The following is a 26,380-nucleotide window of genomic DNA, read 5'->3' on the forward strand; positions in this document are numbered from 1 at the left end:
TTATGACTTCAAAACAAGTTGTTTATCAAGGCCTATTAAAGAACACCCATCATATTATAGTGTAATTCGATCAAAGTTATCTAGTGGAGAGTTTGTCAAACAAACAAACAAAAAAGATTTACAAAAGTCTAATGCATTTGGAAAAGAATACCATCAATCTGTTTCCAGATACCATTTGAACTGTTTGAGTTCAAATAATGTTAAGTGGCCTGTGGCCTGTTGATAGCGTTAAGAAAGAAAGAAAACTATAATCTGAAAACAGCTGCCATGTCTCAAACCAAGTCAACAAGAACACGGCGCTACAGTCAGCAACTAATACAGTCACCAGCCTAACCAAAGTAGGTTTTAGAAGAACGGAATAAAATAATGGGTTGATCTACCCAGGGAAGTTCTCAGGTCTTTTCCTCAGCATAATACTGCTTCCTGTTAAAGTACCATCTGATCTGCTAATCCATGACAAAGCCCATTAAAGATCCCCAGACTCTGGGATTTTGATGAAATTCTTATGTAGGAATTCCAGTGAAAAGGCCGTTGGAGAAACTGGTCTGGATTCTGGAATATGTTCCATTCTGTATTTTTCTATGTATGGTGCAGCTACTTCCCAAACCTGAAAAGGACAAAACAAAGTCAAAATGTTGAGGACACTGTTCTCACATGCCATGGAACATCAACCTCGTAGGACCAAAACGTCTATCGCTGACTAGACACGTAGCGGCTGTTTCCTTGCCTTTGTTCTAAGCCATTTGACATACGATCTGTGTCAACTGCTCTTTGGTTGCATTAACAGATTTTAAAATACAAAGTGTGAAACCTTTCTATTAGCAATAATCACACCTCGGATAAACCTCATTGGCTACGATACTGCCACTGTGCAAAGCTAGTCTGAAACCTTTCTGGAGTTACCATGAAGGTTTTCAGCTGCTTACTCTTCTGAAGCAAAACAAGCTAACAAACACACAAAGCCTAGAGAATTCAGTGTGGACAGCATTAAAGAAAGTTGCTTAAACGATGATCGTGTGTTTTCTAAAACAAGCTTTGGATAAGGTGGTGGATTTCCTCATTTGCCAGATTTCCGTGCCGTGTGTGCTCTATTCCTTTCACCCTTGCTACTCAGAGTGTGACCTGTGGAGCAGCAGCAGCAGCATCTGGAACAAGATCCCCAGGAGATTCACACGCACATCACAGTTTGAGAAGCGTGCTTCAGACCCTTGTTTATACCTCCACCCACCAACCTATTCTCTTTCAAGCATCATGTCTTCTCACGTTAAGGTCCTGTTTTTGGTTTACAACTGCTTTTTATCAGCTTGCTGCCAACAACCAAGGAGGATTTCCTGTTCTTTTGTATTACCTTAAAAAATATATTCTTTCAAAGGCTAACTTCCTCGAAAAGATACGTGCATCTCCAGGTTTAATTGCAGCATTATTTGCAAATAGCCAAGACATGGAAGCAACCTAAGTGTCCACAGACAGATGTATAACAACTCCACCCAGTCTTAAGAGTTAACTTGAGTTAAGGTAACACACTTCTTGCTTGCCCACCTAAGGCCCTTGATCTATAACAGAATTAATTTGTTTCTTTTGAGATTTGCCGGCCACTGGCCTTGGGGGATGAAGGACCAAGAGCTTTCCCCACCTGCAGAGGCCAGCAAGTATGTTTGGAGCCACCTTGGCTTTCCAACTAGCCCAGCAATGTTTTAGCAAAATGTGTTTCTTTTTTAAGATCACACAGTGATTATTGACCTCCCTTTGGTCATCTGTGGATCTTGCCCTCCTTTGCAGAAAGAACAAAGTACTCTTGGGGAGCCTGGGTGGCTCAGTCAGTTGGGCGTCTGACTTCAGCTCAGGTCATGATCTCACACTTCGTGAGTTCGAGCCCCGCAATGGGCTCTGTGCTGACAGCTCAGAGCCTGGAGCCTGCTTCGGATTCTGCGTCCCCCTCTGTATCTGCCCCGCCCCTGCTCTTGCTCTGTCGCTCTCTCTCTCTCAAAAATAAATAAACATTAAAAAAATATTAAAAAAAAAAAAAGAACAAAGTACTCTTGCACAACCTCTGGGTACCAAGAAACCAGACCTCCTTGCAGCTCCCCCACTCCCCTGGGCATCAAGAAACTGGAACTTCTTCCACAACCTCTAAATACTGAGATAACTCTGTAGCTGACATCATTGAGTCTGCATGTAAGTAAGAAATGTCATAGACCACTGTATTCTCTTAACTGTTTAACTCCCTTTAAACACCTCTGTGCTAGGCAGAAACCTGGGAGTTGGCTTTTGGACAAGAGTCTATTTCTCCCCAGGTAGTTGGCCTCCTGAATAAAACTCATATTCCTTTCTAATCAAAACTCATCTCTTGAGTATTGGCCTTTCAAGCGATGGACAGCTGAACTTGGTTTTCAGCAACAGATGAATAGATAGAGACAATGTGGTATGTATGTGTGTGTGTGTGTGTGTGTGTGTTGATCATCCATAAAAAAGAAGGAACTCCTGGCATTTGTGATAACATGGATAGACCGTGAGGGCAGTATACTAAATGAAATGAGTCACAGAAAGACAAATACTGTATGATCTCACTTATGTGTGGAATATAAATAGCAACCACAATGGCAAAAACTGAGTTCATAGATAGAGGGAATAGATTGGTGGCTGCTAGAGGTGGGGGGGGGAGGGTTGGAGGGTGAGCGATATGGATAAAGGGGGTCAAAAGGCACAAACCTCCAATTATAAAATAAATAAATCTTGGGGATACACAACATGATGACTATAGTTAATAATACTGTATTGTATATTTTAAAGTTACTCAGAGATTAGATCTTAAAAGTTCTCATCACAAGAAGAAATTATAACTATGTATGGTGACAGATGTTAACTAGATTTATTGTGGTGATCATTTTGCAATATATACAAATATTAAGTCATTAGGTTGTACTCCCGAAATGAATATGTTATATATCAGTTATATTTCAATTAATAAAAAAAGGCCAACCTCTCTCATCTACCTCTCGATGTGCACCAAAGTTGGCAGCAAGCAAGGGGCGTCCCCTCAAAGGGTGTAGGGCACACTTAGAAATGACAGATGTGAAGATCAAAAGGAAAAATCATTCCCCAAGAACAGAGCAATGGTTCCAGGGGAAATCAAGAAATTCTAGAGAACATGATACTCACAAATTATTACAAAAGGCTTAAAGAACTTTAAAAAATATATTTAAAAAACGAGTCAGCCTATGAGGCATCTGTCCCTATCAGAGAAATCTCTAGTCAATGAAACCAGAGGAAATAAGCAGTAAAGAGAACCTGTAGGACCTCAATCAGGGTGATGATAGGGTAGGACACCCCACGGCGCTAGACAGACCCATAGACCTTTGAAGTAAAAACCTGGGACTTCGTTTTCTCTTCGGGTCTATTTAATCATTGGACCAATTGGAGGTGGTGGTGATAGCATCACAGAAAACATACTTTTGAATGAAAGAGAACGCTCTTGGTGAAGGGGATCCATGAAACTCTCATCTCATTTTTTCTCCCGATGAATACCTGTCCCAAACTCCATTTAAAATCATTTCAGTTTCTAGTCATTAGATATTTAATGTTTGGGTGCAACACAGGACACTTAAGTGGTTATCAGACAGCTTTTTAAAGTTGCACAAGAAGTTGCTCAAGTTCCTTTTTGTTCACATCCAAGGCATAGACGAGAAACAAAAGAATAAGACAATATTTCTTCACTCCCTACTCCCACTTTGCTTTCCCATAATGATCCAAAACTAAGAAATAAGCCAAGTGGCCAACTTGCCTTCTGTTCCAGGAGCAGCCTGTGCGCTGCCTCAATGTCTGGGGCCATGAAGCGATCTTTTATCCAGGGCCTACAGAGAAAGTACATCAAACCATCAGCCAAACATTCACCACTGCCAGGGTTCACAGATCTGAAATGATGGCATCTCCAGGGACCTGTTTGACTTTACCTTACAACAGAGCGCACCAGGTCATATACTTTTTCCAGAGGAGTAGTTGTTCTCAGGGGGCGTAGAAACTCTATGCCCTGGCAGGCTGCCAGAAGTTCGATGGCCAGCACTACAATAAGAAAGGTGGAGGGATGATTAAAGCCTGACTTCGTGCTGGGGGGATATAACTCACGAGGAAGTCGACACTGCCAGCCAACTAAGAGATAGTCGGTTCTCTGTCTAGTGGTAGAATAAAGCTGCCTTGGTGTTTGGTTACCATCTTAAATTTGCTTTTCTAACCTATTGGCTGTATGTTTAATGTTAAGAAGGAGAACACTATCCAGCTAAATGTCTTAGTCCCCCACTTCTTACTTTACCTGATCAAGATGGATGATATCTTTGTCCTATTTCCACCTTTGCATAAATTTCAATTTGTTTTTAGTCTTGCTATTTCTTTTGGCTTGAAATACCTGGCAATAGACTTTCATCAAAGGATTGAAGGAGCCAGCGAATGAGCAAATGAGTTTTTTGTTGTGCTGGGACTAATTCTATAGTGCTCATTTCAAACCTTCAAACTCAAAGGCTCCCAGGCCCATTAAAACTGAAATTCTAGGGGCGCGTGGGTGGCTCAGTCGGTTAAGCATCCCAACTTGGGCTCAAGTCCTGATCTCACGGTTTGAGTTCAAGCCCCGCATTGGGCTCTGTGCTGACAGCTCAGAGCCTGGAGCCTGCTTCAGATTCTGTGTTTCCCTCTCTCTCTGCCCTTCTCCTGGTCCTGCTCTGTCTTTCTCTCTTACAAAAATAAATAAACATTAAAAAAATTAAAAAAAATGCAATCCTAGAAATTGGTACTTTGCCAACTTTCGGCTTCTTGATAAAACAATCCTTACACAGGTTTTTCCTAGCTAAGAACTTATTAAATGTACCATACCTTGTGATTGGCTTTGAATATTGACATCTAAGTTTCTCTACATTTGGATTCCATTATTTGCCAAGAAAAAATAGTTTAGAAGTGTAACGTTGATCAAACCATTTAAGTGGTTAACTGAAATGGAATATTGAAAATATTTGACTTTCCATCTTAGAATTTATGAATCGCATCACAAACTCTGGTGAGTACAGACAAGTCACAATAGGAGAGGATGAAATAAATGAATCTATTTTGGACCTGGAAGAAACCTGGAAGAAACCTCCTAAAGAAATTTAGGAGCTTAGATAACAATGCTTAAAGGAAGGCAATTCCTTTAAAACAAAACAAAACAAAACAAAACAAAACAAAACAAAACAAAACAAAACAAGGGGGCGCCTGAGTGGCTCAGTCGGTTAAGCCTCCCACTTCTGCTCAGGTCATGATCTCACAGTTTGTGAGTTCGAGCCCCGCATCCGGCTCTGGGCTGACACCTCAGAGCCTGGAGCCTGCTTTGGATCTTCTAGTCTAGTCCCCTTCTAGTCCCCTTCTAGTCTAGCCCCGCATCCGGCTCTGGGCTGACACCTCAGAGCCTGGAGCCTGCTTTACATCTTCTAGTCTAGTCCCCTCACTTCATATGTAAGGTATTGGAAACTTTAAGAAGTTGAGCTGGGGTGGACAGGGAAGGCATCTGAGGTGAAATCTGCACAGCTACAAAGAGAGTGAAGAAGTGAACCATGTGAAGTCCTTGGGGAACAATGTTGCAGGCAGAGAGACCAGCGAGGACACAGGTGCTGAGGTACTGGCAGGTACAAGAATAACACTGTGGCTCCAGGGTATCGAATGGAATGGAGACAGGTGCGAGTGAGAGCCAGAAGCCAGATCACGCATGATCCTGGTAGGCTACAGGAAGGGGGCTGGGTTTTGTTTGGAGTACGATGAGGAAACTTGGCAAATTTGAGCAGGAACATGGTGTGATCAAAATTACATTTTAAGAAGTTCACCCGGGTTATTGTATGTGGTGACTATGGAAGAACTGTGGTTAAAACAAGGAGATATCAATCAAAAGGAGATGATGGTGCCTTGATTTGGTGTCTTTTGACAGTAAGGTTAATTTGCTGAAGAACTGGCTAGAAGATCCGATCTGGATAGGTGTCTGATAAGGGTGTCCCCTTAACCTTCTGGCCAGAGCCACATGTTTAATGGGGAGACCATCTCAAGAATGAACATTAGGAACACACTCCGGTAGGCAGTTAATAACCAGTGTTGGTGAGGATGTGGAAGAATCAGAACTCTCAAACACTGCAGATAGGAATGCAACATGGTGCAGCCACTTTGGAAAATAGTCCGGCAGTTCCTCAAAAAGATGGAGGTCAGTCACCATATGACTCAGCAATTCCACTCTAGAGAAATGAAAATATATGTCTTCATAAAAACTTGTACACAAATGTCTATAGTAGCATTACTCATATCAGCCAAAAGGCAGACAAAACCCAAACATCTCTCAACTGATGAATGGATAAACAAAATGTGTTAAATCCATAAAAGGGAATGTGTGGCCATAAAAAGGAATGATGTACATGCTACACCATGGAGGAACCCTGAACACATTATGCTGACTGAAAGAAGCCAGATACAAAAGGCCATATATTGTATGACACTTACATGAAACGTCCAGAATAGGCAAATCCATAGAGAGAGAAAAGTACATCAGTGGGTGCCTAAGCCCGGGGACAGGGTGGGACAATAGGAGAGGGATAGGTAAACGGTACGAGGTTTCTTTCTGAGGTGATGAAAATGTTCTAAAATTTGTGGTGGTGATGGCACAACTCTGTGAATATACTAATAACAACTCAAGTGTGCAATTTAAATGGGTGATTGTATGGTATGTAAATTATATCTCAATACAGCTGTTAACAAGAATACTCAGCTCTCCCACATTTATCTTAAAATACCGTAGTGTTTGCTTATCCGCTGTTTCGCTTTCCACAGTTTTGGTGGCCTGCAATCAACCACCGTGTGGAAGCAGGTGAGCCTGATGATTTGTCAGGTTCCTCTTTCTGGCGAATCATCAGGTCAATAGGAGCCTGACGCTACGTCACAACGCCTGCGACACTCACCTCACTTCATCTCGTCTGTAGGCGTTTTGTCCTCTCTCATAGTCACAAGAAAGGGTGAGTACAGTCAGGTATTTTGAGAGAGTTCACATTCACATAACTTTTATTTCAATATATTGTTATAATTGTTCTATTTTATTGTTCTTGCTTATCTCTTACTGTGCCTAACTTATAAATTAAACTTTATCATAGGTATGTGTGTATAGGAAAAAACATGGTATACGTAGGACTTGGTACTACCTGTGGTGTTGGGCACCCACAGGGGGTCTGGAACGTTTTCCCCGTGGATAAGGTGGGAATTACCGTAGTGATACTCTTGTCAGCCAACTGCTTCCAATACAGTTGCAAAAATTTAGGAGCTTAGATAACAATGCTTAAAGGAAGGCAATTCCTTTAAAACAAAACAAAACAAAACAAAACAAAACAAAACAAAACAAGGGGGCGCCTGAGTGGCTCAGTCGGTTAAGCCTCCGACTTCTGCTCAGGTCATGATCTCACAGTTTGTGAGTTCGAGCCCCGCATCCGGCTCTGGGCTGACACCTCAGAGCCTGGAGCCTGCTTTGGATTCTGTGTCTCCCTCTCTCTGCCCCTCCCCTGCTTGCGCTCTGCTCTCTCTCTCTCTCTCTCTCAAAAAATAAACGTTAAAAAAATTAAAAAGCTAAACAAGGGGTGCCTGGGTGACTCTGTTGGTTGGGTGTCTGACTCTTGGTTTCAGCTCAGGTCATCATCTCGCAGTTGGTGGTTTCAAGCCCTGTGTCAGGCTCTGTGCTGACAGTGAGAAGCCTGCTTGGGATTCTCTGTCTCCCTCTTTCTCTGCCCCTTCCCTGCTCCTGTGCAATCTCTGTCTCTCTCTCTCTCTCTCTCTCTCTCTCTCTCTCTCTCTCTCTCTCTAAATACATACATACATACATATATACATACATACATAAACTTAGAAAACAATAAACAAAACAAGCAGTAATTTAGAAGGCAGAGGGAGGTTGGCCTAACGCAGTTCCACCCTAGAAGTATCTGCCAGAAGGTTTGGATCTGAATCTTGTCAAGCCTTTGGGAACAACCGCAGTATACAGGGAATGCAAGGGCTAGAGAGCAAGTTAAAAGTAACACCATAAGGGAGCCAACAGGTAAATCCAGAATGTCAGTTTCTAACAGAAGACTGACCTGTTTTTTTGTTTTTTTGTTTGTTTTTTGGTTTTTGGTTTTTTTTTAATCCAGTCCATGGCATGAAGAAAAAAAAGGGAGAGGGGACTGTTCTAGATAAAAAGAAGCGTAAAGCCTTTAACACACCAAATTTAAAATGTGGGCCTTAAATCTAGATTTGAAAAAAACCCACTGTAAGGGCATTGAGATAATTGTGAAATTTTGAATATGGACTTATCAGTGACCCCAAGACTTGTTGATTTTGTTGGATGTGATAATGGCATCATGGTAGATAAAAATGCAGGAAGAAAATAATGTGATGGGATTTGCTTGAAAATAACTTGAGAAAAGTAAAAGAAAAAATGAAGCAAATGTGCTGTTGAGTCAGAGTGAGGTATAAATGAGGGCTCGTGGTACTAATCTCTCTACTTCTGAATATGTTTTAAATTGTTTGAAAAATAAAGCCAACCAATAAACCTGATAGGTCAGCAGGTGTGGTTCTTAATTTTCAGCGAGCATCAGAATCACCTGGAAGACTTAAACCAGATTGTTCTCTCTCCCCTAGAGTTTCTACTTTAGCAGGTGTTGAGGGGGTGGTGGCTAAGAGTCTGCCTTTCTCACAAGTTCCCAGGTGATGCTGATGCTGCCTGTTTTGAGGCTCACAGATGTAGAAGTTAATCAGAGAGGCTTGCCATCCCAGACTGGCTGGGTTTACCTTGCTCCACGTGCTCGATGACCCGAAGTGCCTTCCTTGCTGCCCATCCTCCCATGGAGACATGGTCCTCTGTGGCCGCGCTGGTGGAGAGAGAGTCCACCGACGAGGGGTGGCACAGAGCCTTGTTCTCAGAAACTGCAAGAGGCCGTGCAAGTTAAATATGCTTCTAATAGGAAAAATGGCCATGTTGGCTGCTCCCCGTGACCAACGTCATGGAGGAGCCCCTCCAGGAGCTCTCGGTTGTTATCCAAGCACCAGATGGTCCAAAATTATTTTGGGAAATGGAAGCAGGTTGGGTTTGTATCAAAGTGAGAAGGACTTGGAGCCAATAATGAATTCTGAGATAAGACCAGATGGGAACCCTAATAGTACAAAGCCCCGTTGAAAACACAGGAAACATTTAGCATGCTAGGGAGACTAGGAAAAAAAAGATGTGATGGTCTTTTCTAAGTACTCAAGAACAATTGACTGGTACTATCACCAGAGGAGGCCTTAGAATTCAGGGTGGTGTTTGGGGATGGAGACTGGACCCCAGATCTTGAGCAAGGATATTTTTCAGTTCAGACTGTTCAGTGATTATATAAGTGGAGGCAGTGGGTTAAGCACAGGCTTCATGACTGCCAGAGATAACTTGGGGAGGCTGGGGAAATCCTAGTGATGGCCCGGATTGGTGTCTCCCAAACTTTATTGTGCATATGACTCGCTCCATCTTGTCAGAATGCAAATGTTGAGTTTCGCGTGGCCTGAGATTCTGATAAGCTCCCAGGTGGTGGCTGGAATTTTGGCTCGAAGACAACACGTTAAATATGGAGGACCTAGATTCCAGAGCTCCTCCCCAGCTCCAGAAGCCAGGGAAGGCCAAACTCAGAGCGTTTTCTTCCCTACACTTTTGACCCTGAGAGTGGCTGAGTGAGACTTCAGTTGTTTTCTGTGCCATAAGGGGTCCTGAGGTAATCCAGCTACATGAACTAGGGTGGTCAACTCGTCCTGGTCTGCCCAGGACTTGCCAGGTTTCAGCACTGCAAGGCCCAGGTCCTGTGACCCTTCACCTGCCATTAGATGGATAAGCAGGCTGTAGTGAGTCTCATTCAGAAAGAGAAGTTACATGTCCCCCCAAAAGAAAACGACCCATTTCGTTATAAAGAAAGCAAGTTGAGCAACTTCAATAGGCAGTTTAGGGAAGCCAAACCCATTCAAACGAAGCTTTCTGAAGTCCCTAATATTTTCTAGAAATCAACCACAACCTCCCTATGTTAATGTGAGAAGTTGCTATCCTTTAAGGAAGTATTTTCATAAGGGGGTTAAGTGAGCAAATAGAAGATCCTCGGCAGAGGACATCATGAATTCAGGGTCTCTGTTGGTTTTATTGAGTTTCCATGTGAGGCTTTGGTGAGGAAAGGGTTAGGAGTAATCCTAATAGCAACTAATATTTACTTACTGCTTAGAGACATGCCGGGCATAGTTCTAAGGCTTTATATGCATTAATTCATTTAACTCTCAAATTAGCCCCATTAGGTAAATTTATCACCCCCATTTTATAGAGGAGTAAACGGAGGGTCAATAGGATTAAGAAACTTGCTCCATATCACACTCCTGGTAAATGGCAGAGCTGGGATTTGGACCCAGAGTCTATGCTCTTGTGTGCCCATGTGATCTCCTGCCTCATGGGTAGGTTTGCCAGAAAAAATACAGAATGCTCAATTAACTTTGAATTTCAGATAAAAAACAAATAACTTTTTAGTATAAGCATGTCCCAAATAATTCAAGTTTAACTGGACATCCTGCATTTCTATTTGTTAAATTTGGCAGCCATATTAGGATTATGTACTCATTAAAATGAGATCTGCATTAATTGAAGTGAGAACATAGACTTGAGGACAAAAATGCCTGGGTTTGAATTCAGTTCTACTTGCGAGCCGTTCAATGTTGGGTAAGTCACCTAACTTCCCAGATCATCCGGTATTCATCTATGCAATGGGGGTAATGATAGTGCCTTGCCTCACGGTATTGTTGTGACCGTGAAGTGAGTAAATATAAATTAAGTCCTTAGCAGGTCCTTTGTTCCAGGCCTTGTTCTGATGTGTTACTTAAAGTTTTAATTCAGAAATCAGTGACACTGAACCTCAGTTCTCATAGAGGGCACCTTGCTTCTTATAAGCATTTTTGCATATTGTAATCCCATCTTTATGTTCTTAGAGGTCAGTATATCTAATGAAATGTATCCAATGTTTAATCATCCAGGTCCGTTCATGTTTCACCTTAATTATGGATATCTTTGTCTTTTTCCTTCTGATAGTCCCCAAATTGCGATTAGGGAAAAAGCTACAAACATGCCATTCGTATGTGACGTTAAATTGCTTCCTACAGAGAAATTGTGGAAACCTCATTATTTACAAACGCTTTGGGGTATTATTCTGTTTTACTTCAACTTTGTTTAGATTTTATTATATATATATATATATATATATATATATATTTTTTTTTTTTTTTTTTTTTTTTTCCTAAAATATGCCAGGCTTCCTTCTGCATTTGTATTGAGACAGGTAGGATGCAAATGAGGGGGGGAAAAAACCTCATTCAAGGACAGAATTTGACACTTTCAGATAAAAAGGACGGCTCGCGTCCTGAGAAGTGGGCAGTGTTCTTACCGAGGGCTGCAGCTGTACAATGTGCAATCATGAATCCCGAGTTCAGACCACCCTCAGCAACCAGGAAGGCAGGCAGCTCGCTGAGGGAGGGGTTACAGAGCCTTTCAATTCTTCTTTCACTAATAGCAGCAAGCTCATGAACTCCAATGGCCAAATAGTCCAGGGCCTAGAAAGAGTGACTCAATTCAGTTGAATTGAGCCTAAATTGGAATATGCTTTCAGGGTCAGGAGCAATTCTAAAAAGCTTACTTTGGCTGGGTATTCACCATGGAAGTTTCCTCCAGAAATAGTCTCTCCCCTACTGGCAAATACCATCTTTCAAAACAGGTTAAGGCTTGAATATAACATTTGCTGATCACTGCAAGTGGAGGTCTCCCCCACCAACCGAAAGTAGAGCGTTCCTATGATAATCTTTCCTAAACCGAAATGGCATAAAGGGAAGAAGTGCTTACCATTAATTTACATGGAAAATTTTTGAGCATTCCCAGACCCTCAAAATCACCTCTTTTAGTCTTCTGATACCAGAGGACACATCTTGCTAATGGATGCACAAAATAAATTAAGATAAAGCACAGATGCTCATACAGTTCAAAGCCCTGGCAGCCTGATGCTGAGATGCTGAGTATAGTTCCCAGGGAAGGAGCTCGGTGATACTGCTGTTACCGCTTCAGATTTCTTTCAGTCCGTGAAAACAAGTACTAACGTAGGTCTGTAATGCAGACTTTCAAGAAGCAGGGGATACCTGTGTGACTCTTTTCCCAACCCACTAATTTGTAACACTGATAGCCCTTGTACAAATATGGGTGGAGGGAAGGAGATTCTCTCTACAAGCAGTTGTTGACATAAAGGGACAAAAACCCGAAAAAACAAAACAAATATCCCAAACCTTAGAGATGAATCATGTACACCCAACGGGGGGCCAAGAAAACATGAAACATCAATTTTTTTCCCCTGAGATTAGAGATTCTCAAGCACCACAACCATAGTAATTTTAGCGGTTAGTACTTTCCCTCAAACGGTCTATATCTGAAACGAAGAACAGAGACCGGGACGCCAGTTTAAAAGCAAACTCTTTTTGGCAGGGGGCAATGTGAGCTTGTGCTCCGTAGAAGAATTTGCTGAATGAAGACTGTTGATGAGCAACCACTAAATTGTCTGGAACAATCAATCCTGGGAACGTTTTCAAACTCTCTACTCAGTGATCCTATGCCAGCATTCACAGCATATGGCAGCCAATAGGCTGTTGCAAACCAATCTAAGTAGGAGGCAGCTTAGACTCCCTGCATATCAATGCCCTCAAGGATCATTCCTTTGTATCATGCACTTCACTTGGATCAACAGGCACTCAGACAAAAGGCAGTAACAGATCCTCCTTGCAGATTCCAAACAGCTAATTTTCACCTCCTGGACTAGAGAATATTATCTATGAACTAGGAACTCTGAGACAGGTTCTGACTTCCAAGGAACTGGAGATGCACGTATTATACTAACTTAGTCAAGTTTGGAGTTACTCTTTTCTGTACATATATCCGTGAGCCTATTAGGCCCAATGCTGGCTCTTCTGTACCAAGCCACCCCAGTCACAGGCCTTAGTCTTCTCTCCATTCTCTGAATTCTTATAGCAAGTAATATCTGCACCTATTTAAAACTTAAGCGTGTTCTGTTGTTCTCCAGTTGTTCCAAATTTGGTTGCCGGCTATCAGATTATAGCAATTCGAATTTAGTTCCCATAACATCTAGCAACTATGTAATAGGTGCTCTATATCTACAACAGGAAAATTCAGAAGACTATTCTTTCAAGTAACACCACCATTGTAGGAGAACTCTCAAATATGGCCTTATTGGAATTTCATCAATAATTAAGAATCTTTAATTGAGAAAGGAAAAGACTGTTGGCTGAAACTTTTGCTGGGGCAAGTGGTAGTGTAAGAATTTAGTAAGGAATTATCCCTCTCCCATATCCAATAATTTAATGGCAGATCTTTCTTTGTTTTTTTCATTTTGTTTTGTTTTATTTTGTTTTGTTTTACTCTATAAGATACCCTTTCAGGTCTAAATTATCTAAGTGTAGAAAGGATGCCTTTCCTCACAGTGCCAGAACTGACAAGAACTGACAGATGAGACAGACTGCATAGACTTCATGAAAATTCTAGTCCATTTTGGGGGGTGAAGTATGTTGAGCTGAGTGAGTTGAGGATTACTTAGTGTGGGTTTGACTTAACTGTAAAACAATCTGAGAGGACATAAAACACACATCCTGAAGTAAACTTGTCAGAGAAACCACACTAAAAGGGTCTTGTGATGAATCTTTCACAGCTGTTGCGAAACCTGTCTGCTAAACTAAGCTGTGAGCTCCTTCCAGGGTTGCTAACTCAGCACTTTGTCCCGTATTAAGAACTGAGGCGTATTAAGAACTGAGGCCGACATGGGATAGGAAGGCATATATTCCTAAGGGTTGGGTGGTCTTCAAAGGCAGTACTGGGTACCTCTGTGACAACTTTGCCAGTGTGACTCCCGAGTGATCACATCAACGTCTGGGGGAACTATACCCTCAAAGAATATTCCATAGCAAAAACAAGACGGCTCTAAGATAACCACACCATGAAGGAAAGAAGGGCTGCATCCTTGAAAAATGGAAGCATTCTTGCTATTCTCTGTAGAAATACGGAAATACTGATTTGAGTACACTCCATGTCAAAAATAAAAACTTGAGATGAGGAAAGCCATAACTCGTTGATCAATACTTTGATAAGTGTTAACAAGCTGCCTTCTGTTTCATGTGTCACAAGAACCGGGAAGCCTTGCATAAATGCAAACCTACCCAGGATCCCCATAATCACACTTGTGACCTCGGTTTTCATCTTTCTATCAGCAATCTCAGCACTGGGTTTTAGGGCAAAGGTTTTCATGAAACCTCTCAGCCAATGCCGGAAATATGTGCATTAGCTTTTAATGAGTCCGTTTGGAAAGCACAGCGTGTTAGTCTCTGAAGGGAAATTAGGTTCTCAGACCTGCCCCTGCCAATCATCAGCTCTGAGGTTCCTCTGAACCCCAGGTACTTAGTCTATGAAATGGAGTAACAACAGAGACACTACACAAAAGGATCGCTTTAGCATATCTAAAAATTACTAGCTTGATTTCTATAACTACAGTTTAGTAAGCAGTCAAAAGATACAGGATTGTCTGTTGCACTATTAAGTTCTGTGGTAATGATGTTCTTCACAAACGCTATTGTGTCATTCACCACACCATGGACCTAAAATACAAGATTAAATGAGTTAATACATTGAAAACACTGATAATGGTGTCTGTCACACAGAGTCTGATACTCTTATTAGAATAGCAAGAATGTTTTTTTTAATGTTTATTTATTTATTTTGAGGCAGAGAAAGAAAGAGAGAGAGAGAGAGAGAGCAAGCGAGCATGAGCAGGGGAGGGTCAGAGAGAGAATGAGAATGTCAAGCAGGCTCCACACTGTCAGTGCAGAGCCTGATGCGGGGCTTGAATTCATGAACCATGAGATCATGACCTGAGCCGAAATCAAGAGTTGCACACTAACCAACTGAGCCACCCAGGCACCCCGAATAGCAAGGATGTTTTAAACTGGGATTTATTTGTACTGTAGGGCTAATTTAGTGATTTTCCATAGACGTTTTTGATCAACTAGTTAGAATAGAACTTGATGAGTTAAAGGAAGTAGGGTATTTATTCTAGGGAGGACCCTATTACACTACAGAATCTGGCACCAGATCAAATATTGTTTCATTCTTGAGTTGTGTGTTAATTTCTTACTCAACTAATTGCCATTCACAAATGAGTTATAACATCTGCAATACTGGATGCCTCATGCCCACTCAGGTCTTCTGCATTGTTTTAGTCTAAAGTTAAGCCTCACAGATTTATTTATGGTGGTTTATATCTGCTTATTAAATGAAGATAAAGTACAACCATGATGTGCACTTAATTTTGATTAGACTTTCCTGCAAACATCTCTGAAAGCTGGTTCTTGCTATATCTAGAAGGGAGAACCAGTAAACTTCCATTAACTGGTTAGGATGATGTTATCACTAAGAATTTTAAAAAGTTACGGCACTAAACCAACAGAGCAAGTTGTCTCTTGTGCTTCTGTACAAGGGAATTGAGCAAAGCACTTCAAAAGGAAACAAACAGCTTAATATATAGAATAGAAACTAAAATAATTGGACAAAGGGAAGTATGACACACATAATTTTTAACAGAGGCAGTAAAGAAATTTGGATCATAATTGACCGTTACATGACTTTTTAACACTTACCTCTTTTTCTTTTCACCCCTCCCTGAATTGGGAAAAAAAGAAAAGGCTTTTTGTTTGTTTACCTGTGGACAGCAGCGCAAGGTATATGCGTCCTGAACACGATCACAGAACCTGTGACTTTCTGTGGAAGAGGTGGAAGGGATAGCAATTTTTTCAAAGTTATCAATTTTTTCCCACAAAACATAAAACCAAATAAGCTCGCTCACAAAAACATCCCCAGACCTGCTATTTCAGAAGGGTGGTGATCCGAGTCCAAGAGTGACCGAAACCGAAAAGCCACTTCAACTTGCCCACGATGAGGGCGAACAGCATGGATGTCTAGAATTGATGGAGAACAAGTCTGAGCACTTCTTCCATTAGCATAAACTACCATTGGTGATGGTTCAGGACCATCCATGGTGCTGACACAAGCCTTCAAAATCCCAGGGGTTCTTACCACCACTCACAGTTAGAACCTCAACTCCAAAAACAAGCTTTTCCTTTGACTGTACTCTTTCTACTTTAAATATCCGAGTGCAAACTATGTGTTAAGCCCCCTGGGAATTCAACTCAAGACCTTGGGCCTACCCTAATTTAGGATTTAGGCTCCTAATGGAAGGAACCTCCACAGTGGCCAATTTTAGACAGTTTTACATCAATTTTAGGCAGATTTCTGTCCTACTACATAGAATGGTAGGGAGTCTTTCAAATTCATTACTTTCCAGGTAAACTACAACTTCTATGGTTTTTCTCTCTCAATTTTCTAATGGAGACCAACTTTAATCCTACTCTACTTCTAAAACCCTGTGGACAGATTCCTTAGACAGTGCACAGTTTGACGGGAGTTGGGCCTGGGTGATCCAGAACGCTGGGTGAATTCTAGAGTCAGCATCTGTAAAACGCGGTCATTCCAAGGATCAAGTGTGGCATAACTTAGATGAAGCTGTGGCAGTATTGTGTATGCCATAGGCCCTTGGGTTTTCTCTTTTTCCCCTACCACGCATCCCCACCACTCATGTTTAAAGACCTGGACCAGCCCACCCAACCAGCTCTGAATGACTGAATAGCAACCAAATGGAAGAACCATGCTGACCAGTATCGAAGGCTTTGGTGGTGCCTTTCAGCACCTCAAGGGTCAGGGCCGCCACGATGTCAGCCTGACGTGCAATAGCACTGGCTCTCTCCACAGCTTCGCAGCCCAGGGAGGTGATCATCTGTGTCCCGTTGATGAGTGCCAGACCCTTTGGAAAGAAAGAGAGAAGTTCCTTGCTACATTTATTGCAACCTATGTACAAGTTGATTTCATATCTTTTGCATCCCTAAGAGAAAAGTTAACCCGTCAGCTGAAGGACATTTATTTATGTTTTCTAAAGTGCAAGGCAGTGAGGCTTATTTAAGCACTTGAGGATTAAGTGCTATCCTAAGTGAAATTGCTAGTATAAACCTGGCAAGTGGAATACATGTTAAGTATCCCCATTCTCAAGACAACAATGAACGTCCAGTGTAGCTGCATATAAAATCTTTAGCTCCTAATTACGCAGCATTTCTTCTTTAACTTGTCATCATTGTGGACAGGACATCCTAAAACATTTCTGGCCTAAGACTCTTGGCTGAGAGCACCCTGAGGAATCTTGACTTATAGCATCTGTTAAGGATCCTTAGAGATCCCGATTTGAAGTTTGAATTAAGTAAGAGAACCCCTAAACATTTGTGGTGGGCAGAATCTTCTGAATGCTTATGGACGAGTCCTTTCTTCAGTGACAAACTTTTAACAAACATGAAAGCCACATTTACTTTAAGAAATCAGTGAGACCGACATTAAGACTGAAAATAGTATATAAATAAAAACTTGTTAAAACGAATACATTTTCCTTGAATCTCCTTACCTCTTTTGGTTTCAGAACAACTGGTTTCAATCCATGAGCCTCCAAGACCTGCAGAATGATTAAAAAGATAAAAATGGGTATCAAATGAAATACTAGCCTTTTTCTAATTTCATAAGGAATCAATAAAATATCCTTAAAGCCTAAAGATCTGTCTTATAAAAGAGCAGACCTCATAAACTGGATCTTTCACCCTCCTCTGGTCTATAGTTCTGTTCTTTAATCTGAAAGCAGACTTATATTTCACATAATTTTTGTACTTAAATCAGGGGCATTAGTGTCTACAGAAGTAACCCCGAATTTTGGGTTTTAGGTCCTTTGTGTTCAGTTTCCACGTTACTGACTCACTTTTTCTTCTGCTGCTTCCTGAGTACATGTTTACAGAGTAAGAGTATGTGAAATGCCCTAGGAGGCAGGAAGTAGGTAGGATAGCACAAAGGAAGGGCAAATAGCATTTGGAGGGAAAAGAACCAGGGGAGCAGAGATGGAAGTTTCCCAGAGGACTTATCAGAGGGAGGAACAGGAGTGAGTGAATAAGAGTAGAATGAGCACGAGCTGGTCCCTCTGTCCCGGGCACAGCACATCCCAGCTGTAAGGAACCCCCAGTTTCTGTAATGTAGAACTTAGTGGGAGGGATTAGACCAACAAGACTCTTATAAACCAGTCTAAATTTAGACTTTATTCTAAGGACAATGGGAAGCATTACAGGCTTTAGCCGGGACACGCTTGAATTTGCTGTGTGACGGTGGCTGGGAAAACATTGTACAGAGAAATAAAGATCAGGCTTTAGGGAAGAAAGGTGATTTGGAACCCGTACCCTCCTAAGGATTATCTGTTCCTTTAACTTCTTCCTTCCCCTGGGTCCTCTGCCCCTTCATTGGGGAACCTCTCAGCAATTGACCTGGGATGACACCTCAAATAGTTCTTTGGGCTGCTCTGATGGAATTTGGAGATGGATGAGGAAAGCATTAAAGCTTTACCAAAAGCAAGCCCTTCTGATTAGCCATTGGGGTGGAAGCTTGGAGGAAAATGGAGCCTGCTTTCCAGAGGCCATACAGCAGGTACTATGATCCACAGTGCTATACTGTGAGACCAGCAACTAAATAAATTTGCAACAGTGTGTGGCCTCCGGGATAGACACTGGAAGATTTTTGGCTGCAGAATAAAATGCTGGGATTAACACTGACTGCTGTTCCTTTTCACCAAGGTGACCATCAAGTCCAAAGGGCCAATAGTAAAGTATGGAAGCTAAGAGCCTTACCTAGTTTGACTAATGGTGGCTCCCTCATGGGGTTGCTGTAGGGATTCAGTGCTATAAAGTATGCAAGTGCAGCCGGTGCCCAGCCTAGGGAGATTACTGCAGGATGTAAGTTATTAAAGTCTTACGTATTTAGCATCAGCCCAGCCACTCTTTGGAGACCACATCTTCCCTTCTCCAATTAGCCCAAGAGCAAGATGAGAGAGTGGCGCAAGGTCTCCACTGGCACCAACCGTTCCTTTCTCTGGAACGTAGGGCAGGCAGGAGGCTGGGAGAGAAGTAGGCACCAGTTACTTGTGGCTCTCTTCACTTTGCCAGCGAGACCAACCTCTCCCAATAGGATGTAGTATCACTTTATGGCACAAATACCTGGGGAAAGAGTTCCTGGAGCACAATGAATGCTTAATGAACCTGGCTGCACTGCTATTAAAAAAAAGGCAGAGAGGAATAAGGGTGGGTGGGAGAGAGCACCTTCCCAATAACAAAAAGCCTTCCTTCCCTTATAAGCTGCTTTAAGTTTAGACTATAAACATCTGTACTCTGAAAATTATAAAACATTGATGAAAGAAACGGAAGCCAACACAAACGGTATGACATTTTGTGCTCGTGGAGCGGAAGAATTCATATTGTTAAAACGTCCATTCTGCCAAAGCAATCTACAGGTTCAGGGCAATTCCTATCAAAACACCAATGGCGTTTTTCACAGAACTGGAACACAGAGTCCTAAAATTTGTATGGAACCACAGAAGACTCCAAATAGCCAAAGCAACCTTGAGAAGGAAGAACAAAGCTGGAACTATCACAATCTCAGATTTCAAGATACACTTCACAGCTGTAGTAATCACAATGGTGTGGCACTGTCACAGAAACAGACAAACAGATCAACGGAAAGACTAGACAGCCCGGCAATAAATCTATGCCTATATGGTCAATAAATCAATGGCAAAGGAGAGAAGGATACATGACGGGGAAGACAGGCTTGTCTGATGCTGGGAAAACTAGTCCACTTCCTCACACCACACCCAAAACTTAACGTGAAATGGACCAAAGGCCTAAATGTGAGACCCGAAACCATGAAACTCCTAGAAGGAAAACATAGGCAGTAATCACTTTGATACTGGCCTTAGCAACGTTTTTTAAGATATGGTTCCTCAGGAAAGGGAAGCAAAAGCAAAGATAAACTACTGGGACTATACCAAAATTAGAAGTCTTACGCAATGAAGGAAACCATCGACAAAACGCAAAAGCAACCTACCGACTGTGCGATGTTTGCAAATGATATATCTGATAAGGAGTTAATACCCAAAATGTACAAACAACTTACAGAACTCAACATCAGAAAAACCAGATAATCCAGTTAAAAAGTGGGCAGAGGCTCTGAATAGCCATTTTTTTTCTTTTAAAGAAGACATACAGAAGGCTGACAGACACATAAAAAGATACTCAGCATTACTAACCATAAGGAAAATGAAAATCAAAACCACAGTGAGCTATCACCTCACACCTGGCAGAATGGCTATAATAAAAAACTCAAGAAACAACAAGTATCGGTGAGGATGTGGAGAAAAGAGAAACTTTGTGTACGACTAGTGGTGCAGCCCCTGCAGACAATGTATGGAATCTCCTCAAAAGATTAGAAACAGGACTACCACATAATCCAGTAATTGTACTATCAGCTATTTACCCAAAGAAAATGAAAACACTAACTTGAAAAGACATATGCCCCTCCTATGTTAATTGCAGCATTATTTACAATAGCCAAGACACGGAAGCAGCCCAAATGTCCATTGCTAGATGAATGGGTAAAGGAGAGGTAGTATTTATATACGATGAAATACTACTCAGCCATAGCAAATAATGAGATCTTGCCATTCGTGACAATGTAGATGGACTTAGTGGGTATTATGCTAAATGAAAGTAGTGAGACAGAGACAAATACCAGTTCACTTATAAGTGGAATCTAAAAAACAAAATAAAAAAAGTAGAAACAGACTCATAAATACAGAGAATAAACTGATGGTTGATGGGGGTGGGGGCATGGAGCAAAATGGGTGAAGGGGAGTGGGAGGTACAAGCTTCCATTTATGGAATGGATAAAGCATAAGGATGAAAGGTACAGCATATGAAACATTTTTTTTTTTTTTTTTAAGTTTAGACTCTTTCCTAGGGACATTACAGATTTTAGCCAGGACATGCTCAGATTTGCTGTGTGAAGCTGGTTGGGGGACACGGTACATAGGGGACTAATACAAATCAGGCTGCATGGAAGAAAGGTGATCTGAAACCCATATCCCCATTAGGATTATCTATTCCTTTAAGTTTTTCCTCCTCCTTGGTCCTCTGCCCCTTTGCTTTTACTGTGCATGTCCTAATCAGACCTAGAAATTTTTAGGAATTGTAACAATGTATCTTAAAGATCAGGAGTTAGCTGTTGTTCATTACAGCCTTGCTTCAAAGAACAAAAAGTTAGAAATGATGTCAACATAGAATTAAGAGACTTTTGGGTGGCTCAGTTGGTTAAGCATCTGACTTTGGCTCAGGTCATGATCTCATGGTTCATGGGCTCTGTGCTGACAGCTCAGAGCCTGGAGCCTGCTTCGGATTCTGTGTCACCCTCTCTCTCTGCTCTTCCCCTGTGCGTGCTTTCTCACTCTCTTGTAAAAATAAACATTAAAAAATTTAAAAAAAAAGAATTAAGAGACTCTCATATAACCAAAGAGTGTGTGCAGTCATTAAAAGCTATTGGGGGAAAAAAACACTATTGGAGAATGTTTGGAAACATGTAAATTTTAACATTAGAAAAGAATTATAAAATGTTCTAGAAGGATAAGGCACACCAAAGTATTCACAGGGATTCTCTGAAGAGGTAAGCATAGACAGCATAGTCTCTGTTTCTACTTTTGCCCAGATTCCTAGGCACCCAGCCTACTACCTCACCACCACTTATAAACAGACATGTACTGTTTTGGAGGAAATTCTCAGTTAAAAAAAAAAAAAAAAAGTCCCGTTCTTTCTAAAGTAAACTCAGACTCCTATAGCAGTGTGTTTTCCATCTGTAGATAAGGTTAGTGGCATGAAGCAATGCCATCCACAGGCCAGCTTCCAGATCATAGTTCACCTAGGGAATTCTCAGAACTCTAGGGACCCAGGGAGGTCCTAGACTGACCCATAAAGCATAGGTAGGTTTACAACCAGAGATGTACTATCTGCGATTGTAGGGAAGACCAGGGTGGGAGGAGGGACAGGTGGTGGAATCACTACTGGTCTGCTCAGCACAGCCATGTCTACCCATAGATACCCCATATACCTTCACCCCAAAGAGTTTCCCGAGCCTGCGCTGATCTATGATGTTCATCTGTGAGAAGGGACGGTGGCCTCCTAATCATTTCAAATCTTGTCTCCACATTGGAGTTTTTCTACCCTGAGAAGTAAGCTCCAAAGAGCTGAACTGTATTGTATCCTGGCACGAGATGGCTTCCTGGTCCAGAAGCAAGTCTTTGATCTCTTTGATGCTTCTGTTTTATCTTTGCAAGAAGTTAAGTTTCAGTCATTTAAGTCTGGGTATTCCACTATCTGGGGAGCATTAAGATGTCAGATTCCCAGGCACTAAGCAGAACTACTGAATTGGTCTTTGGGATGGACATCCAGGAATCACTGTGTTTCCCAGATGATTTGATGCAACTTCTCTAACCACATCTGAGCATCGCTGAATTAAAAGTTCTTTCCAGCTCTGAGCTTTGGGCCAGACTTGAGGGATTTGTTCCAGACTTAAAGATACCAAATACTAAGTGAAGGGTGATGAAGTGTGAGTTGAAGGTACACAGGAGTAAGCATCTCTGTCCCCACCCCTGTCCCCTCGGGTAGTCTCCTTCTCACCAAGCCCATTTCCATTTGTCTCCATTATTCTATGTCATCTTGTCTCTGTTAGTCGTCACCCTGCCATCAACCAAGTCTACCTGTGGTATATGCCCAGCCTCGGGGGAGGGTCAGTCTGGGGATCCATGGCATTACCATTAAATACTTCGATAACTTGCTTGAGGGTCTCCAGGGAAATGCCACTGTATCCTTTGGCTAAGACATTGATCCTTAAAGCCAGGAGCATCCGACATCTCTCAGGGATTAGTGGTTTCCCAACACCTGCAAAACGGAATTAATGTTTTCTTCTAGAAATCTTTTCTACCTCCATCTCTCAAATCTTTTTCCATTTTAGTCCAGTCTCCTACCACTGTCAAGAAGAGACTTGACTCAGTCAAGACGCATTTGCACTGCTCTCCTTCCTGATTGTCCTGTTTGTTAAAGTCCCATCTTCTAGAAAAAGGAGAAGCCCCAGTTTTGCCTTCTTAGTTCTCTTTCCTAGAATGCTTCAGTGAGCCCCACCCTCCCCAACACCCTTAGAATAGCATCCAGACTCCTCAGCACAAGCTCCCCTGCAATCAGGTGGGACTGGATTCTTGACATCTCATCTCATCCTGACCAACTCATTCCCTGAGTTCCAGCCTTAATTTCGTTCCCTAAATACACCACTCTTGGGGCGCCTGGGTGGCTCAGTCGGTTAAGCGTCCGACTTCGGCTCAGGTCACGATCTCATGGTATGTGAGTTCGAGCCCCGTGTCGGGCTCTGTGCTGACTGCTCAGAGCCTGGAGCCTGTTTCAGATTCTGTGTCTCCCTCTCTCTCTGACCCTCCCCCGTTCATGCTCTGTCTCTCTCTGTCTCAAAAATAAATAAACGTTAAAAAAAAAAATACACCACTCTTGACATGATAGCATAGCTGCTCCTGCCCCAACCCCTTCTCTCCACCTGGTCCATTCCTTTTTCTCAGATTCAGCTGAAAGGTGGTCTTGTCTGATGCTTTCCTCTTTCCCCTCCTCCCCTGAAGCAGAATTGGCACTAGTTAGTGGAATGCATTAGCTGTTCGTGGCTGTTACAGGATGCCTCACTCTGTTTGGAATGATTTACCTGAAGAATGTGAACGTACTAGGTTGACCTGCAGCTCTCTGGAAGAGAAAAGGAAAAAACCCTCTTAGATACCTTGCAGTGAAAATGTTTCCTCAGCTGGGAAAATGAAGGAAAGAACAGTTGAATCTTTGGAGAGGCAGAATAAGGCAGCGTGATGCAATGTAAGAAACCAGCAAGCCTGTGTTTTCAAAGCCAACTCGTATACAAGTTAACAGGAGACTTATCCTCCTCATCTGTAAATTGGGGCAAATGTTAATTATTTCTCTTGTTGAAAGAAGTCTCAAAGATGGGGACAGGTGGCATGTGAATGCTTGTGTTTGCTAAGGAGGGTGGGAATCAGACTTACTCTAGCTTATTGACAGGAATTATAGTTCTGGCAAATTTCCCAAAACCTGTAGTGATACCGTAAACAACTACAACAAAAAAACAGACATTGTACAATTAGATGCAGGCCGTTTTGTTCGGTTAATAAAAAGAATTGTAGGACACAAAGAGAAAACAATACCAGTTTTTTCTTTTATGATGCTATCTATGACTTCCCTGGATTTTTGCACCTTCTTTTCCGCAGTTGGGGTGAGCTAGGAAAACATTGGTCAAAGCAGAGCACGTTGAAAACTTCCATACGCAGTGAAAGAGGTCAGAGGACATCCTTCCCCTGCCCTCCCCCATACCTTTATTTTGTAGTGTCCTTTTCCCAAGTTGACCAGATCCTCTGTGGTTAGGCTGTCCCCATCTAAGGCGATGTACTGCACAAAAGAAGGGAACTTCCATGAGCTCGAGCAGCTTGGTGCTTGAACAAGAGCGTAGGGAAGCCTCAAACAAAACTACATTTTGACACCCGAGAGATTTTACCCTTGCTCTGACACATTCATGTCCTAGTTTAAACGACCACTTGCTCAAGAGGAGGCTGAGTAAAGAAGGCTAGCAATGGAAGAGCATAGTTAATGCATTTGCCTACTCCACCGAGCAGGATAAAGCCCCGTCCTGACAGTGTTCACTCAAAAATTTTGCTGGCTCCACCCCTCCTTAAGTGAGGGGGACTTAATTTTCTTTATAAACAGTGGCTGGAAGTTTACCTTTTCAGGCTCCCGGTATTTGCTGTATCTGAAGCCAGGTAAAGGAAAACACTGGGTAGCGTGAGAAAGCCCCCACCCCATCACCGGCAGGGGCAGCCCCCCAGCGCAGACCCACCGGCCTGCAGGAAAGGATACAGGTAAACTCCTTCTGGTTGTGATGGAATGAAGTCGGGAGACATGGCATCCCCTTCTATAACTGAAACAAGAATGCGAGACAGGCTCCTTACAGATGGCAAAGGAGACGCGCATTGTTGCTGGTAAACCAAGAAAGGGCTCTTCCACTGCCTCTGACTTCTATAGAAATGGCTGCTTTAAAACCACTTTAGAGGCCTTCAAGTGCTCCCAGCATCTTTACAAACGACGGCGAAATGCAGAGAGGCAGGTGTCAGGCGTGGACCGGGGTTTACACGGAAGTTCAAGATCTAACGCCCACCCCCACCCCCATCCTCACCACCCAGCTGTATTTTGTATTAAAACCGAACCGCTTAGGCCACTGGCCTCCAGTCCGCTGAGGTGCTTTTGAAGGGCAGAAGGATCTTTAAAATGATTCTGTACCTGCAGAGGCATTCAGATGTTGCCTTTGCTACTTCCTAGCGCTCGACTCTAGGTAAGCCACCTCATTTCTGGGTCTGCTGCCTCGTGGTAAAAGGGGGATGAGAATCCTGCCCTCTCCAGGTTATTGTTGGAACCTAAGAGACAGCACGAACCCCCCCCCCCCCGCCCCCCCCGCCCCACCCACGGAGGGCAGAGAGGACACCAGGACCTCCTTCCCAGGGATGCGGGGACTGGGCCGCCGCCCTCCGGCCACTCACCCACTTCCACGAACTCGTTGTCCTCCAGGGCCACCTGAAGCGGGTCCTCGTGGTCCAGGAGGCCCAGGCCTTTGCATCGGCGCACGAGGAAGCGCACGTCGTCCACCGAGGCGAAGCCGCCGTTGTCCGGCTTATTCTTGACGTACCTCCTGATGGCCTCGCGGCCCAGCCAGCCCACCGTGAGCTGCGCGTCCCGGCAGGGCACGGCCAGCCATTCCCCGCGCACGTGCACCGTGTACCTGGGCATGGCTCCGCGCGACCCTGCCACCAGGCTGCCTGCTCCTCTGCCTGGGCAGGAGCCTGGCGGGGACGGTTTTATCTGGGAGGGACTTCCTAGGTGTGGTCGGCGGGGAGGACACCGCTGGACTTTCAAAACACGCCCCTTCCCTCGCCTTAACTCATCCACACGTTGGACAAATATTTATCGAGGGCCGCACGGGGTTCCTGTGGGTTTTCGCAGCCGAGAGAGGGGCGGGAGAGGGGGATGCAGGCAGGCGAGCGGCCCGTCCAGCCGGGGTACAGCCCTGCCGGCGGAAAGGCCCGGCTTCTCCCACGCTGGGGGTCCCAGGTGCCCTCCTGCTGGCCTCTCTCTCAGGGTCCCGGATTTCTCCCTGCCCTGGCTTCTGTGTTCTCCATCGAGGGCAGCCTATAAACACCGTGTTCCT

At 43.1% G+C, this 26,380-nt stretch overlaps 1 protein-coding gene and 1 pseudogene across 1 annotated transcript; both read right to left on the minus strand.

Annotated features, from left to right (window-relative positions):
• Window positions 1-26,380, minus strand: HAL (histidine ammonia-lyase). The gene is made up of 20 exons (XM_060656707.3): window positions 25,716-26,380; window positions 25,039-25,099; window positions 24,904-24,931; window positions 24,499-24,573; window positions 24,333-24,405; window positions 24,174-24,240; window positions 23,828-23,865; window positions 22,882-23,007; window positions 18,999-19,138; window positions 17,616-17,663; window positions 16,823-16,970; window positions 15,973-16,068; window positions 15,813-15,871; window positions 14,632-14,712; window positions 11,706-11,771; window positions 11,457-11,622; window positions 8,809-8,943; window positions 3,951-4,059; window positions 3,782-3,851; window positions 1-607 (listed from the first exon to the last, which is right to left on the minus strand). The coding sequence occupies exons 1-20, from the start codon at window positions 25,960-25,962 to the stop codon at window positions 467-469; spliced, it is 1,974 nt and encodes a 657-aa protein (XP_060512690.1). The 5' UTR covers window positions 25,963-26,380; the 3' UTR covers window positions 1-466.
• Window positions 762-879, minus strand: LOC132660412 (U4 spliceosomal RNA; annotated as a pseudogene).

Source organism: Panthera onca, chromosome B4 (assembly GCF_046562875.1).
Source record: "Panthera onca isolate mPanOnc1 chromosome B4, mPanOnc1 haplotype 2, whole genome shotgun sequence".
Taxonomy (NCBI): Eukaryota; Metazoa; Chordata; class Mammalia; order Carnivora; family Felidae; genus Panthera; species Panthera onca.

Coding starts and splice junctions, on each gene's coding strand:
- HAL (XM_060656707.3), bottom strand. CDS start 25,962: ATGCCCAGGTACACGGTGCACGTGCGCGGGGAATGGCTGGCCGTGCCC. Junction 19,139..22,881: donor AGTTATCGAAGTATTTAATG/GTAATGCCATGG, acceptor CTTCTCTCCCAG/CCTCCTGCCTGCCCTACGTT. Junction 15,872..15,972: donor CCACCCTTCTGAAATAGCAG/GTCTGGGGATGT, acceptor CCTCTTCCACAG/AAAGTCACAGGTTCTGTGAT.